Genomic DNA, 15,712 nt, shown 5'->3' with positions numbered 1-15,712 from the left:
TGCCATTATATGGAAATATTTGTAGCTTATTGCTGATGTAGTTTTTGATTATTCAACTTTACATGATTTAAGATTAAATGCAGTTTAAAGAGATATTATTGTGCCTGGGATAATTTCTTCCTTATTTCTTATTTTAGACTGCTAAAATCCTTGCAGGAACCCATAGTGGACCCCGTTCATCTCTCAGATAACATGATTTTTTAGGGTATAGTACATTATCCATCAATGAGAATGAAGATCTTGAGAGACATGAGACACCAATGTGAACACATTTGATCAAAGATGAGGCATTAGAGATAACGTGTCTTTATTTTTATAACAACAGTGGATTTTTTAAACAGCTTTAAAGGCAACGCGGGGACATTAAAGGGTTGTTGTACTGGAGCAGCCCATGCAGTACGGAAGTTGAAAATTGTAAACAGTGTCAGGACACATCATGGGTCATCATATGAAGTGGCAGTAGTGGCAGCTGTGCTGGTCTCTGTCATGCGGTCAGTCCTCCAGGGACCGCAATCACCATGTGGATGACCGACATGTTCTGGATTCCATACGCAGACAGCAGCTTGCTGTCGTCTTCCAATATCTTGTCTGTGAAGATCAGCCGCAGTTTCTCCTGTCCTGCACGCAGACACACACATAAACACACACAGAAAGTCTTGTTTAATCTAATCTAACAGCCATTTCAACAATATTTCAACAACTACAGCATCTCTTTGAGTAAGTAACTGAGTGCATTTACTCAAGTATTGTGCTCAAGTACAATTTTGAGGTATGATTTTGTTTCTTTTTGCGTGTCTATTTTCATTTTGTGCTACTTTATACTTCTACTCCACTATGTTCTTAAAGGGGAATGTTGAAATTTTTATTACACTGATGTGCAAGCTAGAGCTTTCACAAGCAAAACACATCATTAGTTTAAATAACTGGTCAAACTATCCAGCAGTATGTAAAGTAGTCTCAAGAAACTTAATCTCAACCGGCTGCATTAAATCCATAACATCATTTATATGATAATAGGCAAATTCAACAGCAGCACAACCATAAAAAGAGGCTTCTGCATACTTCTTTACTTTTACTTCAGTATCATTTTAGGAGTTTCACTTGTAGTGGAGTGTTAATATCACTTTTGCTTTTGTGAACAATCAACAGCTACTAAAGGACAAATAAACTCCACAGTAGGTTTGTGGAAGAGATTCAGCTGAAAGACGACACAGAAACAACATTTCAGAGGGCACATTTAGCTCCTTCGTCTATCTGCAGTTACCTACGCTCGTGGGAAGGTTAAGCTTTAGCTTCTCCCTCAGCTGCAGCACCGTCATGGTCTGCATCTGCTCCTCCGTGTTGCACAGGTCCACCATCATTTTCTCCCCTCTCAGTCCGAAGACCACCACCTGGTAGATTTTCCCCATTTCTGTGCTGCTGCTCGATGGCTGCGCTGCTGTCGCTTCTGCCTCTGGGAGGTTATGGTCACTTCAGGCTCAGGGAGGAGGAGGAGGAGGAAGAGGGAGCTCTAACGATAGATCACCTGACAGAGAGGCTGAGGATGCTTTCACTTTCGTCCAAAAGAAAACTCATTCAAAACACACCAATCCAGCATCGAGTCCCACCGTAAAACAGCCTCATTCAAACTTCAAAAAGAGTTTGGAGTCTGTCTCATAACGTGTGTGCAGCATCTCCACGCAAAAACATCCCATGTGGGGGTGAATGTCTTTATTCAGCTGCGCAGTCCTGTGTGGAAATCACCTGATTCTCCAGGACTTCAGCAGGGTTTGGCATCTGACCAAAGCATGGGTTGTTTTGATGTTAACCTGTCTTTCCACATTCTGGCTGTGTTATTATAAGAAGCTGCTGTGGAACAGTTTCTTATATGCGAAATGGACTCTGTTGGGTTTTATCTGCAGAATTAAAAGATGATGCATCAACAAAAATAGGGTCATTTTCCACATAAATAATGCCATATTATTATTGTTATCGTTGTTGTTGTTGTTGTCAGTAATAATAATAATAATATTATATTATTGGCAAAAAGAAGACAGCTGAAATCCCATGCACCAAGTGCTTCACATGAAACAGTAAAATGATCTGAAATTAGAATAATGTAATGCAATGTAATAAAATAAACGTGAAAATGTGTAAAACAGTGCAAAGTGGGAATTAAAACCACTTCAATGATAATAATGGGATTTTAAAGACATCGAAAAAAGAAGAGTAAAAAGTAAAATATATTATTTTGAAATAAAAGCAATCGGGCATAAATGAATGGGGAATTCAGACCTGCCTTGCCTGCAGCCACGTGACTTCTTGTAACAGCTTGAGGGAAACTGAAAGTGAAAACAACCATCATAGTAATGATAAAACAGAAATCTGGGGGCGGTCAGTGACAAGTGACACTGCTACTGAGGTACTCACATCCCGAGTGCAGACAAGAGCAGGAGTCCGTCCACGGAGAGCAGAGCAGCTGAGGGAAAATGAGCACGCAGGGTCAGGGGGACAAAAGATATGACCCCGGAGACACGACCCTCAAGTTTGTCGACAGACCGGATGATCTGGATCCACTACGTGAGCACAAAAAATGGCTTAATACCAATTATATTATCTCAGTGTGCAAGATCTCCGCTTGTTCTTCATAATGACAGCTTGTGGTGACTTTATTACAGTGACGCGTGTGTTGGTTATCCCACATAAGTTAATTAAAGCAATTAAATTAGACTTAGTTGAGTTGTGAGACATTATTTCCTTAGTTTTCCTCTAATGGAAGGAGGTGTGGTCTGTATCCCTCCATGTTTAATGTGCAGTGTGTGTGTGTGTGTGTGTGTGTGTGTGTGTGGCTGTGATGAGTTCAATGTCTGCTCTTGTTGTTGTGCACTTCAGCTCCGGAGGAGGGAGACGAGTGTCTCCGAGCAGAGATGTCCTGCGGTCATGCTGTCACCCCACAGTCTCTCACTGGGTGGTGTCGCAGCCTGCTGGATCAGGTACTTTCCGCCATTTAATTGCCAGGGAGCAAAGGTGCGTTCTCACTCCATGTTAGGAGAGTTAGGAGAAATACTTTCCTGTTTTCGTTCTGTATTTCACATGAATATAAAACACACAAAACACACCCTTTTTGTCTGAAAAGCATTTTGAGAACATAGTCAACCATGAACCTTTTTTTTGAGCGGCACAGTGACTCTCCTACCTTCATCATCTTCATCTAAGCGTTCGACTGTCAGTGCAACATAATCTGTCCTTTTAATTTCAGGGTCAGTACAAATTCAAGTGCCCCGCCTTAAAGAAAGGCACCTTGCTGCAGTGTGGTGCCGAGTGGTCTTATCAAGAGGTGCGCAGGCTGGCAGTGCTGACCGCCCAAGAAATGCAGTCCTTTGAGGAGATCATCGCCCGTCTGGCTGCTACAGAATACTGTGATTTCAAATCAGTGAGTTTCCCAGTGTTGTCTTTGCCTTTCAAAAATTACAGACGGGTTTAGTTGTGAGTTCAGCAGAGATTCTCGCTCCTACAACACCGAAGTTTGGGGATATTTGCCATGTTTCACTTACATTTTTACAGTACGGGTATGAAAGTGGTATCAATCTTCTCCTCTAACTCTTATCAAATGTTTGTTTCTCACGCCCTCTCCAACAGTGTCCTGGGTGCCAAACCTTTGTGGAGAGAGAGGATCTGACTAACCTCAGCGTGCAGTGCACAATCTGCACAGCGGACAAGAACAAACGTTACGAGTTCTGCTGGCAGTGTCTGAAGCTGTGGAAAGGTCCAGCTCCGCGCTCCGACCGCTGCGAAAACGACGACTGCACCAACCCCGACCTCCAGCTTCTCAAGACCTGCAAGACCACCAGCCTGCCTCAAGTGCAGGGGGTCGACACGTGCCCCTGCATCCGGGCCTGTCCCACCTGCGGTCAGAAGGTGGAGCACGACAAGACGGGCTGTAAGAACATCATCTGTCCTCGCTGTCAGGTTGAGTTCTGCTTTGTGTGTCTGAAGCTCACCCCCGAGTGCCTGAAGACGAGCTCTTACTTCATCCCCTGCAGTGATGGTGTGGCTCCCAGACAAACCTCCATACCTGTGTGGCACAAAAACTAAGAGCAAACTTACACACACACTACTCACTACTCATGATGTAGCTCACAGCCGTCTTCTGTCGCCGTTTACTTTTGTACTCTTCCTGTTGGATTTCATTGTAAAATTCTCCTTTCAACTAAAGTCACAAGTGTTGACTCTTAGGCTTATTTGTTCATGTGCGTTGTGACCATTAAAAATATCTGCTGTATTATCCCATAATGTTATATAATGCACCGTTCCTAATACTGTCACTGCACGTTGCTTCCTCACAGTCTAGTTAATCATTAATAACTGCATCACTTAATAAAGTTTTTCTTTATCTCAACATGTCTATTTCATGTCTAATTCAAACTAGTGCATGTGTGTGAATGTATTCCCTGGATGATGAATAGTTTATTTATATGTATCTATCTACATGCAACACAAAACTGAAAATATTGTTAACATAGTCATGTAGCTATGCTGAAAATCTGTCAGTTTTGCCCATCTAGGTATAAAAGACGTGCACATATGGCTTCGACAACCTTGCACACAGAACAAAACCTCACATGCAGTAGGGAGCATTGCAGACGCCCTGGAGGAGCAGCAACACCGTCTGCAGGTCAATCCCAACGTGAACACTGAACAATGACACCGACACTGTCTTAAGAGGGGAAAAGTGGTTTAATACCCAAGGAAGTAAAACAACAGTGAAAGAAAAAAAAAAACCAACTGTGAGTCATAAAACACAGTTCAACTCTGACAGAGATGATTCAGTTTCACACACATATTTCAGACCGCTGTTAGGTCGGTCTTAGTGTTGCTCTTGATGAGCCTCATGCTAGTTAGGCAGTTGCACAAATAAAAACTTGCACATTTTAAGCCTTAAAAGACTGTGATGCCTGCTGACCAGTGCTGCTACATTAAAAACATCCTAGCAGCAACCTATTTATACTGTCACACAGTTTACTGAATTTTAAGCGACAATAAAGTGTCCCTGCTTTTTTTTCTTACTTGTCTTACTTCTGATTTCACTTTCCCAACGGATGTCCGAGCTCAGTCTTTATAGTAGTGTCCTGGACACTGGAAGCTACTCCATGTTATAGACAGAGCTACTGGCTCTTTCATTTGCCGGATTAGGCTAAGGGTTTCCTTTTATACTATATGCTTTATACATTTGTGTTAGGTCACTCAGGATGCTTAAATGCAGCTCTGGTGTGTTATCAAATGTGTGCCAGTAGGGAATAGATATATAGTAGATTTAGAGAAAAGAGAGCCGTTCCATACTTCGGTTTTTGCCCTCCTTGTCACCCATTCCACCATCTCCCTCCCCTGGACCACTCCCTCCCCAAGGTAATCTAAGAGTGATATGAATGGTCGACTTGTCCTGGATTCCATATGCAGACAGCAGCTTGTTGACGTCCAATATCTTGCCTGTGAACACCAGCCGCAACCTCATCGGTTCTGCACACAGACACACACAGAAAGTCTTGTTTGATCTAATAGTTCGGGGATCGGGAGCCGATATGTTTGTTTTTCTCGTCTTTTTTCTGTTAAAGCCGCTGTTTCTGTTGAAGCAACAAAAAAAAGCCACTTTGGAACCAAAAGAGCCGGCTCTCTAAAAAGAGCCGAAATTCCCATCACTAGTGTGATTTAGGTCTAATGTGCGAATAAACTACTTTAATCGTCAACATGCGTAAAACACACGTGCAGTCCAAAGTCCACGTACCACGTAACAAGGGGTCATCGGGACGCTTCTCTTGTATTTTCCTCACCAGGTCCCCCACTGTGAGGGTCTTAAACTGCTCCTGAGTGTCGCACAGGTCCACAAAAGTCTTCACCCCCCTGGGAGCATACACGATGACCGTCACAACCATTTTTATAGATTGTCAGCCGCACTCCTCACTTCGTGCCTTTAACACAACAGCGTTGTGCTCATCTAACCCGGAAACCGATGAGCTGAAAGAAATACTTTCACTTTCATCCTGAGAATTAAAGAAACATACATATAAATCTGTCTGTCTCTTTCTCTGTGTCTGTCTGTCTCTCTCTCATTTCATGATTCACCCGAATAACCAGGTATGTGTGTGTTATACTACTAAAGCAGGCAAATGGTGACATTTATCGAATCTACAAGACATTTACTCACAACAGCACATCACCTGTACAGTTTCTCTCCCACAGGCGAAAGCAGCACAAGACGTGCAGCCAACAGTCTTTCATCAAACAACATGTACAATGTTAATCCATTAAAAAAAAAAAAAAAACATGCTAAAAATATAAATTAATCCAAAAATGACAAACACTGGTCACTTGAAGATGCAGACATCATCATTATTTCATCACCTCCACGGCTTTCTGGTGACTTTGTCCCGGCTCTTTGCAGCATTTCTTTTCTCTCTCTGACTTACAGTTGTGTCTCCCTTTGTCACAGCCTGTGCGGTGTCCAGTTTGCAGCTGCTGTCTGCGCTCACAGCAGGCTGCATTTTCCACTCGTCTCTCTCTGAACTGGCTGATTTCCTGCATGCATTTGGTGAAGAGCTACACCCAGTGGGTCGTGGGTACGGGACTGAAGAAGAAGAGTAGCCATTGGAGGACACAAGACCTGAGTTTACATCTGAATGAGACATATTTGCACAGACACCTGCCTCTCTTCTCTGTTCATTCTTCCCTTCTATGCTTACGTCTGCCTCCTTTTGATTTTTATCAACTTTTATTTCTGCAGGTGTGACTCTGTTAGTATTTCTTATAAGTCTTGTAACAGTTACATTTCTTGTCGTTTCAGTCTTTGCAACAATACTGTTCTGTGTTTCCTGGTTCACCTTTAGTCTTTTCTTTTGGCATGCATGAGTTTGCTCTACATGGTGTGTTCCTCTAGTGTTCGGATGCCACACGTGCTCTTCATCAAGCTCCTGGCAGAATGGCTCATTCATTTCTCGTCCAAAATTTGACGTCTGCGTTTCCAAACCGTCTCTGTCTGCTCCAGTTTCTATTGGAAGCAACGTCTCCTCGTGTGGTCTCACGCTTGCCGCTCTTTCCTTTTTCTCCAAATCCCAGAGAAAGTTTGGCAGTTCCGTCAATGCAGTATAATCATGGCTCCACTTTAATATATCACCATCCCAGCGCGTCAAGTTGCAGCTTTCATTCTTCAGCTGATAACGAGGAGCAGGAGCCTCCTCTCTCTCTGCCTCGTCATCTGAACGTGCACAGCCCTCATCAGTTTTATCAGAATTTCTGCTCACTTTGAACAGAAGAAAATGAAGGTTATTACTGAAAAACAAACAGCAGAAGTGCACAGATTTGGCTCCTGTTAACCAATAACGACCAATCTTTGAAGTTATGTACACTTTCTTAAAAAGCGCTTGAATTTCTGCATGCATTTGCCCAAGAAGCAACAACAGCGAGTGCACTGTTTGGTCAACACGGGCCATTTTGGTTTAGTTTATATTTTGAATTAGGTAAATACAATCATTTGAATAAACTTTCTAAACACAGACAAGCAATAATCAATAAACCATGACATAAATATGGCACTTTTGCAAACTTACCCTTCCTGTACATGAGGAGGTAAGCTGTACTAGACCTCAAGTATTTGTCTCCAGCCTCAAATAGTGGTTGTTCGACCTGTAGAATTGAAAACATGATCACAGTAAATATCAAACTTCATGTTGTTGAACGTTCAACTGTGCAAGGATCTTGCATTGGACTGCATATGGAAACACGAGCCTCCTCACCCCCTTCACAACGTCGTCATTGAAGTGATACCACTTCTGAGTTTCAAAGGATTTGATTAGCGAAATGTAATGGCCTCCTGCTAGATTACCAAAGTGGGTCACCACAGCGTAGAGGTCATATGTGCAATTCTGAAGAGAGAGAGGGAGACAGAACAAAGTGGCCACATTTAAGAAATGTTAAATCAAAACACTTTGCTGCTAAAACCAATGCAGGAAAGCCTACCTTCATGTGTAACGTCTGAGGGACATCCACGTTGCAGTGAAGCTTGACGAAACATCTGCGCTTGTAGTCAAAGCTGAATCTCTTCAGCAGGAGGGTCAAAACCACTGGATTCTGTGTTATCTCACATCCCTGGACCACAAGATAAAAACAACCACCTATCGTTAATGTTGCCTTTGAAACATCTGTGTTATTAGATGTTACAATGTCATATGTATTGAAATTCACATAAGCCTTGTATATGCGCTAAAATAGTGAAAACTGATTTAACTGAATGCTCACAAAGTCTGCGTCTCGCTTCTTATTGCACCGGTTGCAGTACATCTTGTTGTCCCCGCTGACTTTTTCTCCCTTGAAGAACGCCTCCAGCCCTTTCTCCTGCAAACATAGCATATCTATTCATCCTGCCTGTTCCTTTTCATGTGTTCTGTTAAAGGAAAGCACTGTACCACGCTGTAGGTTTCACAACAAGAATCTTCCACGGCGAGCGGCAGAATCACAAAAAAGCTCCTGGAATCGTTCGTCTCTTTGCACTTGAGACATGTGGTCCTGTGACTCAGCACTCCCTTGAATATCTGGACACACAAGTATATTGATGAGTGAGATTCACCAGCTGCTGTGTAACCCATAGAGACTGTTAAAGGAATATTCCACTGAAAATATGCTCTTTTTAGTGTCAAATACTCTCCTCCAGTACGCTACAACACTCAAACCATTCCTGTAGCAATCCAAATCTCTAGTCTGTTGATTTTTATTAGCGGTGGAGTTTAAGATATTGAACTTATGTACTTTACTTGGGTTTTTCTATTTCATGACAGTTTGTATTTCTTCTTCACTACATTTGCCTGACAGCTATGGTTTCAAATTAAAGTTCTACATACAATACATGGAAAATGTGACAACCAGATAGTAAATAAACTTTTTGGCAAATCATGAAAGGCCTTTCTCTGATAGATTCTCTGATAGTTTACAAACTGGACAATTAATGGATTGTTCAAGAAATTATCAGCAGTTTAATTCACGTTGACAAAAATATAGTTGCAGCCACAGTATGTGAAGTGAACCAGCAAACAACAAACCTTTCAAAGCCACAGCTCGAGCCCACGGTAAGCGTGCATTTGATATAAAAACTAAAAGTTCCTTTCTGTGGAGTAGTGATTTATTTCTTTAATGGCTTGTTTTGTGACTCTAAGTTGTTTATAGCCTTTCATACCTGTCTGATTGTCTGGTTTTAGCTTTTATTTGGGTGAAGTTATCCGTTCAGCTAACCTTGGCACACTTACACCGATGCTCTTGAATGCCAGTGATTAATGCACACTGTCCCCAATACATGATGTGATGATGTGTTCCTACCTTGGCTGCCTCCGGACTGGTCAGACTCAGGATTTTCTCTAAATACTCAGCGGCATCACGTTGCTCATACACTGAATGTGGGAATGAGAGATCATCAATATACTGTATATAGAGCCTCTGTGAGTCAGTGCCTAGTTTTAGAACTTAATCCAACCTTACCGTTTGTGATCCCCAATTGCTTTGTGATGTTATGTGTTTTGGCCGTTCCTTTCTGTAAATCAGAGAACAGTTTTCCCAGGTGTGGGTCAATTGTTGTTGAATCCTTGCTGCAGCACCTGTGGCACAGTAAGAAGTATGTTACTTAATCAAACCTGTAATCCATCCAATTCTGGAGATCTTTTTGAGGAATCTGCCTTAAAGGAATAGCTCAACATTTTAGGAAAACTGCCTCACTAAGTATGAAGCTAGGCCCATCAGCAACTTAGCTCGGCTTCGCATAAACGCGGGGAAAAAGCTGTCCGAGCTCCATCTGCCTTCCAGCACCTCTAAAGCTCACTCACTAACACACAACGCTATCGTGTCTTTTTCTTCTGTAGTTTAACCACAGTGTGAAAGTGACACTGGTGTTTTACAGAAGATTATGTGCCTTGTCTCAACAAGCCATTGATTTTTCTTAATTAGTGAGCTTCAAAGGTGCTGATGTATATCGATGCTTTACAGCACAGACATGAGTGGCATCAAGTGTATTTCCTAAATTGTTGGACTATTTCTTTAATACACTTTAAAATGCTAAATCAAATGCAAAGAATACAAATAAAACTGAGGTTACGAACTGTCCTACAGCCTCTCGGAAGTCTTCGGTCATGAAAAGCACCTGAAGGACGCTGTTCAAATAGCAAGTCAGACCTGGACTCTGCAGGCCGTGATAATCTGAAGACACGACAGTGACACATAAACTGAATGTGACACATAAGTGCCACATTAACATAAAACTAAAAAATGTAAAAGCCACATGCTTTAGAAGTGTCTTTTCACGTCACCTACCTGAGACGGTGAAGTTATTGAGTTTCCCAATGAACATTTCTACAAGGTCATGATTCATACTGATGTCTTTCCAACGAGAGCGTTGACATTTTTAGATGTTTTTTCTCTGGACGGGTGGATTCAGCCTGCTGAAGCAGGTTAGACATGGCAAAAGTTAAGAGACAGCAAGCTGGTTCACGGATTATGAAGAAAAATACACATAATAGAAAACAAAGAAGGGTAAATTTTAAAGCTGCAGTTTTTACAGGTTTTATTCAAGCGTGCCTTTATTTTACACTCACTGCTTAGAAACCAGGTAGGCTGCAATGCAGTCATGAACAGAGTAACGCTGACTGGTAAAAGCCAGATGACAGCAGGAATATAAACTTAAACCATGAGTGTGTATTTTGGCACCACTTTCTTATTTAATAAGAAAGACAGAGGTGTGATTTTAATGTTTTTGCAGGCAGCTGCAGAACATAGCTGGTAAATGTAAAATAAAGATAGGTTTACAACAGGCAGAGTCCTTTGGACCAGTGGAGGAAAATAATAACTACATTCAGTTGAGTTCTATATATAAGTACTGTTTCGAGGTACTTGGACTTCGCTTGAATATCTTCAATTTCTAGTCCACCACATTTTAGTGAGAAATATATCCCACAACATTTATTTGATAGCAGTGGTTACTTTTCATATTCAGATTTGATGATGCATTGTTATAAATTAAACTCCCAGTAACACAAATATTAGATAAATGAGCTCCGCATTCAGAAGATATAACAATAAAAAGCTGCTTATACTGCATCAATGATAATAACTCAATAACTAAAAAACTCTGAGAGCGGCCACTGCTTCAGTACATTCTGAGTTAAGTTTGTACTTCTACTTTAATTAGAAATACAGGACTTTTCTTCTAATTTCATTTTTCGGCTAATACTTTTGACTCTTTTCTTTTGTTCTGAGTTGATTTTGTACTTCAGATTTTTAAAAACCTGTTACTTGTCATGGCAGTATGCAGCCCTGCTTAAAACCTACTCTGACACATGGAAGCACAACTTACAAAAGCCACAATGAGAATGCAGCTTCATGAGTGATTTCTCTTGGCAACTACAGGTTGAAACTCGGGGATTGTCAACCCAAACAAACACGGCAGTAGGTGAAATCGCAGTTCATTTAAGTTTAGACGCAAGAAGAAGCCAGTGAACGCGGCTGTTGCGTTTGGGTGTTATGGAAACGCGCGGATCCTCCTCAGTCCTCCATTATTCTGCGCCTCCACAAAGCGGACATAAGGAAGTTACAATAAGCCAATAATAAACAACGCAAGTTGATTGAACAACACACGGGGATTTTTCATTTGGCTGTGTTAAAAAAAAAAAAAGAAGAAGGGAGGGTTAAACGTGACAAAACTCACCGCGCAGCCTCTCTGGTTGTCTCCTGCGATCTTCTTTCACTTTCGATACCAGCGAGAGCTTGAAGCCGGAAATAACCTACACAGACAGGCTGAGCAAACACATAAACCATCAAGGTTAGACACCTGAAGTTAGACACGGACTCTGGAAACTTTAAGCAAAGTCACTACACGTTGAATCTGGACGAGACAAACCTCCGAGGCTGTGTAGCTTCAGGTGCGGCTGAAGTGCTTCCGGTTGAGCACAAGGGAGGAGAAAAAAAAGGGAAATTCCTGAAAGAAAATAACACCACAGAGAGACAAACTGTGCCACAAAGGTAAGACATGACTTCTTCCTATAAAAATCGCCAGTTTAAAGACTGAGTTGGCTTTTATTCTACATCAGGTGACACCTGTAGTCTACTCCCAGGGTGTGAAGTGAGAAATAAGCATCTGATTCATCAACCTCACACTTTCTGAAAGTTAACCACGTGCAGCATCACTTCACATATTCTGTGGGTTTAGTGGTATTAATTAGTGGTAAGTGGTAAGTGTGTTTGATCGTGCCTTTTTCCGTGGCAAAGAGTCCCACTGTGTGTGCTGATGTCTCAGTATCTATGTCAGTGTTTTGAGGCTTTCAGCAACATTCACTTCAATAGAAGTAAATGCGGTTATTTAGTTGTTGTAAGATCTTTGTTTTGCTGTAAATGCGTCTGTGTGGTCGTGAATCAGCAGGAAATTCAAGTCCAGCGAGTTAGGTTTCATTTCACCAGTCATGCTGAAAACATATTTAGGTAGACATGATGTTTGTCCGGTCAGCAGTACGTCTCAGATCAGAGGTTTTCATCCTTCTAATCCAGAGGATCCCATTACCTCTCATGTACATGCTCCAAATGCTCACATCACGATTTCAAGTTTTCTTCAGTGTCAAAGTAATCCAGTGACAGCTGTGTGTACTCAGGAGTACATTATATTCAGCATACGTCTAATGGTGCCAATTTGCCAAAAACTGTAAGCAAATATTATTATTAATAGCTTGCAAATTATGGGAACTGCAGTTTCAAAATCGAAAAGCATGATCACGCCTCAGATAAATGTGGGGCAAAGAATAATAATAGAATCTCCAAAATCCTTCAGTGCTGACTTGTTATTAACTTTTACTACTGTTGAGGCTCTGAATGTCCCATCGACCTGGTTAATGAGTCTGCGATCTGGGATAAAGTGTTGATTTGATCGTTGATTTGTCAGTAATCATAGTGAGAGACTTTTTCCCCCATAGCAGGAGCAGAATGAGCAGTGGGGAAGAAGAAAACATGGAGAAGAAATACGATCCACTGGACTCCACGCTGACGTTTGTCAACAGGAAGGACGACTTGGATCCGTTGTGTAAGATTAATTAATTCATTCATTTAAGTCGCTGTGGTTTTGCATTTTTTTATTTTCTTCTCATGAGCGGCTCCATTTTGCTGCATCTCAGTGCTACCCAAAGCTCTCCTGTTCCTCCTCTCTCTCTGACGGTTGTATCAATGATAACTCACCACACACTGTAACTAATGTACTTATCATTTTGTACCTCATAGGTTCAGATGATGACGACCAATCCCTCAGGGCAGAGATGTCCTGCGGCCACGCTGTCACTCCTGATTCTCTCACACAGTGGTGTCGCAGCCTGCTGGAAGAGGTATGTCAAGTCTTCAAAACACAAATAGATTTTTTTTTTTATCAAAGCAATCTGATCAAATTGGGGAGGAGACAGTGAGCACAAACAGAAAGATGGTAGCATCTTGCTTGTGTTACACCCGACTGTGACGACGATCGTGATGTAAAAGCACATTCGCTTTTATTATCTCATCGGTAAGGGTCAGGAAAGCTTGAGCATCAAGCATAGGGCTCAGACTATCAACTGCAACTAGTATTGTTGCAGGCTTATTCTGCCACCTACTGGTGAGTCCAAGAGATTATAACTGAAACAAAACTAAATATTCAGGGTGCAGAATTGCTGTAAGTGTTAAATGAAATGAAATGGGGTCTCGCCTTATCCTATAACAAAAAGTGAAAAATCTTTAAAAATGTTGCAATTCTAGGTTGAAAACATTTTAATGAAAGATCAAGTGATAAAACTTTGTTCACATTCAGTTACAAAAATTGTACTGGAAGCCCTTTTGCTGATATACATTCATTTTTATTATTGGTATATGTCTCTCCTCTGTCCAGTTCTTGAAAATAATTTCATGAACACTTTCCATCTTCCCCACAGACCTGAGACTGTGTCAGTGAGCCTCTACCTGTTACCTACCCATAGTCCTAAACCAGTTCTTCCCTTTGTTGTTGTAAGGGTTATTGCACATTCAGATGCCCTGCAGTGGTGGAAGGCACCAAACAGTGCAATAAACTGTGGTCGTACCAAGAGGTGCGCAGACTGGCTGATTTGTCTGTTGAGGAAATGCAGCACTTCGAAGAGACCATGGCCCGCCTGGCTGCGGAAAAATACTGTGAAGTTAGGACAGTAAGTGGTCCAGTGGGTTTGGTGTTGTTTTGTATGTTGACTTCTCAGTGGAATCATTTTGATTTAGATATTCAAAACGAAATATTTCCAGTATTTAGTAGTGCTGTTGTCCACATCAGTGTCCACAGTGCAAAACGTGTGTGGAGAGGAAGGACCTGTCCAACCTGTGTGTGCAGTGCAGCATATGTACAGCTGATCGTAAGAAGACCTACCAGTTCTGCTGGCAGTGTCAGAGGGAGTGGAAAGGTCCAGGCCCTCGATCGGACCGCTGTGACAACAACGGCTGCATCAACAGGGACCTCCAACTTCTGCAGACATGCAAGACCATCAGTCTGCCCGCAGTGGAGGGGGTCACCGACTGCCCCTCAGTCCGAGCCTGTCCTACATGTGGCACGAAGGTGGAGCATAGCCAACAGTACTGCAAAAATATTAACTGTCCTCGCTGCCACGTCGAGTTCTGTTTTGTCTGCCTGAAACTAAAACGTGAATGTTGCAAGACCAGTTCACCGTATAAAATCTGTCCTGGTGGTGTGGCCCCAAGACAAACCTCCATCCCTGTGTGGAAGAGGAAATAAAAAAAGATAAGTCGGTCTTTACAGTTTAGAGAAATTCTCAATAATAGTCATAAAAAAAACATCTCGACAAAATCAGTGTTTATATTTGTTGTAATATTATATTGCTCTGTAATTTCTGAACACGTGCTGTAACTCCAAAAGACCTGGAACATCTCTAATAACTTGTGGCCCTACTCTTCCTCCTTCTGGACGGATTTTGAATTGCACATGTGAAAATGGTTTGAAATCAATCTGAACGGGTCTGATGTTTTATTGCACTGTTAATGCCGATCACTGTGCATGTATATGCAGTCTATATCTACAAAATGAAGGTATTGTATAAAAGTATTAAAAAGATCTGAAATTCTCAGTCACTTGAGGAAGAGTTGATCCTCTGTCTTTCCTTACATGTCCCACTAATGCACGAGCATCACAGTCATAAAAAGTGCACCGCATTTTTCCATTATATGTGACGTAATACTTCTTTTCCACGACATCTCAGAGGTGAATATTGTCATAGTTGTTACTAGTTATGTTAATACACCAATAATATTATTCCAAAAACACATAATAGTAAAATGATTGACAGGAACCATTTTTCTTCACGATAAACTCAAACAGGCACATGTATGTGAATGCATTTCCTGTATGTTATGAGCTGTAGCTCCATCCATCTTTAGTGAAGCTGAACAGTGACTGGAGAAGTGGGTTAATATCAGACACTGAACAAAAAATACATATTTTTAATTATTTATTTGAATTTCAAGCACAAAACTACAACCCAGCGTCCTGCATACATAAAGAGATGCTTTAAAACATCTCTTAAGGTCTGTCTGAGTCTGATTATATTCCATGAGCCCATTGGAATAGGAAGGTCTAATAATTAATGGGGTTATCACATATGATTTGTGTGTCTTGGTGTTGTGGACATTTTTGTATTGTATGAATAAAGAAGATTCTGAT

At 41.5% G+C, this 15,712-nt stretch overlaps 4 protein-coding genes across 5 annotated transcripts; 2 read left to right on the top strand and 2 right to left on the bottom strand.

The window, feature by feature from the left end:
* Positions 1–2,388: 2,388 nt before the first annotated feature.
* LOC139222821 (E3 ubiquitin-protein ligase RNF19B) lies at positions 2,389–4,378 on the top strand. Its single transcript, XM_070854699.1, has 4 exons — positions 2,389–2,559; positions 2,872–2,972; positions 3,239–3,412; positions 3,619–4,378. Exons 1-4 carry the CDS (start codon positions 2,469–2,471, stop codon positions 4,072–4,074), a joined length of 822 nt encoding a protein of 273 aa, XP_070710800.1. The 5' UTR covers positions 2,389–2,468; the 3' UTR covers positions 4,075–4,378.
* Positions 4,379–4,697: 319 nt separating this feature from the next.
* LOC139223029 (uncharacterized) lies at positions 4,698–6,036 on the bottom strand. Its single transcript, XM_070854960.1, has 2 exons — positions 5,762–6,036; positions 4,698–5,496 (listed from the first exon to the last, which is right to left on the bottom strand). The coding sequence occupies exons 1-2, from the start codon at positions 5,907–5,909 to the stop codon at positions 5,294–5,296; spliced, it is 351 nt and encodes a 116-aa protein (XP_070711061.1). The 5' UTR covers positions 5,910–6,036; the 3' UTR covers positions 4,698–5,293.
* Positions 6,037–6,167: 131 nt separating this feature from the next.
* Positions 6,168–11,798, bottom strand: LOC139222576 (ubiquitin carboxyl-terminal hydrolase 47-like). Of its 2 annotated transcripts, none has more exons than XM_070854370.1 (11): positions 11,714–11,798; positions 10,324–10,451; positions 10,113–10,209; positions 9,499–9,614; positions 9,340–9,410; positions 8,436–8,561; positions 8,269–8,364; positions 7,990–8,118; positions 7,767–7,895; positions 7,581–7,656; positions 6,168–7,273 (listed from the first exon to the last, which is right to left on the bottom strand). In XM_070854370.1, the coding sequence occupies exons 2-11, from the start codon at positions 10,379–10,381 to the stop codon at positions 6,375–6,377; spliced, it is 1,797 nt and encodes a 598-aa protein (XP_070710471.1). In that variant the 5' UTR covers positions 10,382–10,451; positions 11,714–11,798; the 3' UTR covers positions 6,168–6,374. The 2 variants fall into 2 exon arrangements, with proteins under 2 accessions (XP_070710471.1, XP_070710473.1); XM_070854372.1 differs by having other exon boundaries at positions 10,324–10,448.
* On the top strand, positions 11,786–15,707 carry LOC139222577 (E3 ubiquitin-protein ligase RNF19A-like). Its single transcript, XM_070854373.1, has 5 exons — positions 11,786–12,027; positions 12,969–13,075; positions 13,270–13,370; positions 14,025–14,195; positions 14,315–15,707. The coding sequence occupies exons 2-5, from the start codon at positions 12,979–12,981 to the stop codon at positions 14,768–14,770; spliced, it is 825 nt and encodes a 274-aa protein (XP_070710474.1). The 5' UTR covers positions 11,786–12,027; positions 12,969–12,978; the 3' UTR covers positions 14,771–15,707.
* The last annotated feature ends 5 nt before the right edge of the window (positions 15,708–15,712 follow it).

The sequence above is a fragment of the Pempheris klunzingeri genome, chromosome 23 (genome assembly GCF_042242105.1).
Source record: "Pempheris klunzingeri isolate RE-2024b chromosome 23, fPemKlu1.hap1, whole genome shotgun sequence".
NCBI lineage: Eukaryota > Metazoa > Chordata > Actinopteri > Acropomatiformes > Pempheridae > Pempheris > Pempheris klunzingeri.
The sequence above is the reverse complement of the archived record's forward strand: the minus strand, read 5'-3'. Positions and strand labels throughout refer to the sequence as shown.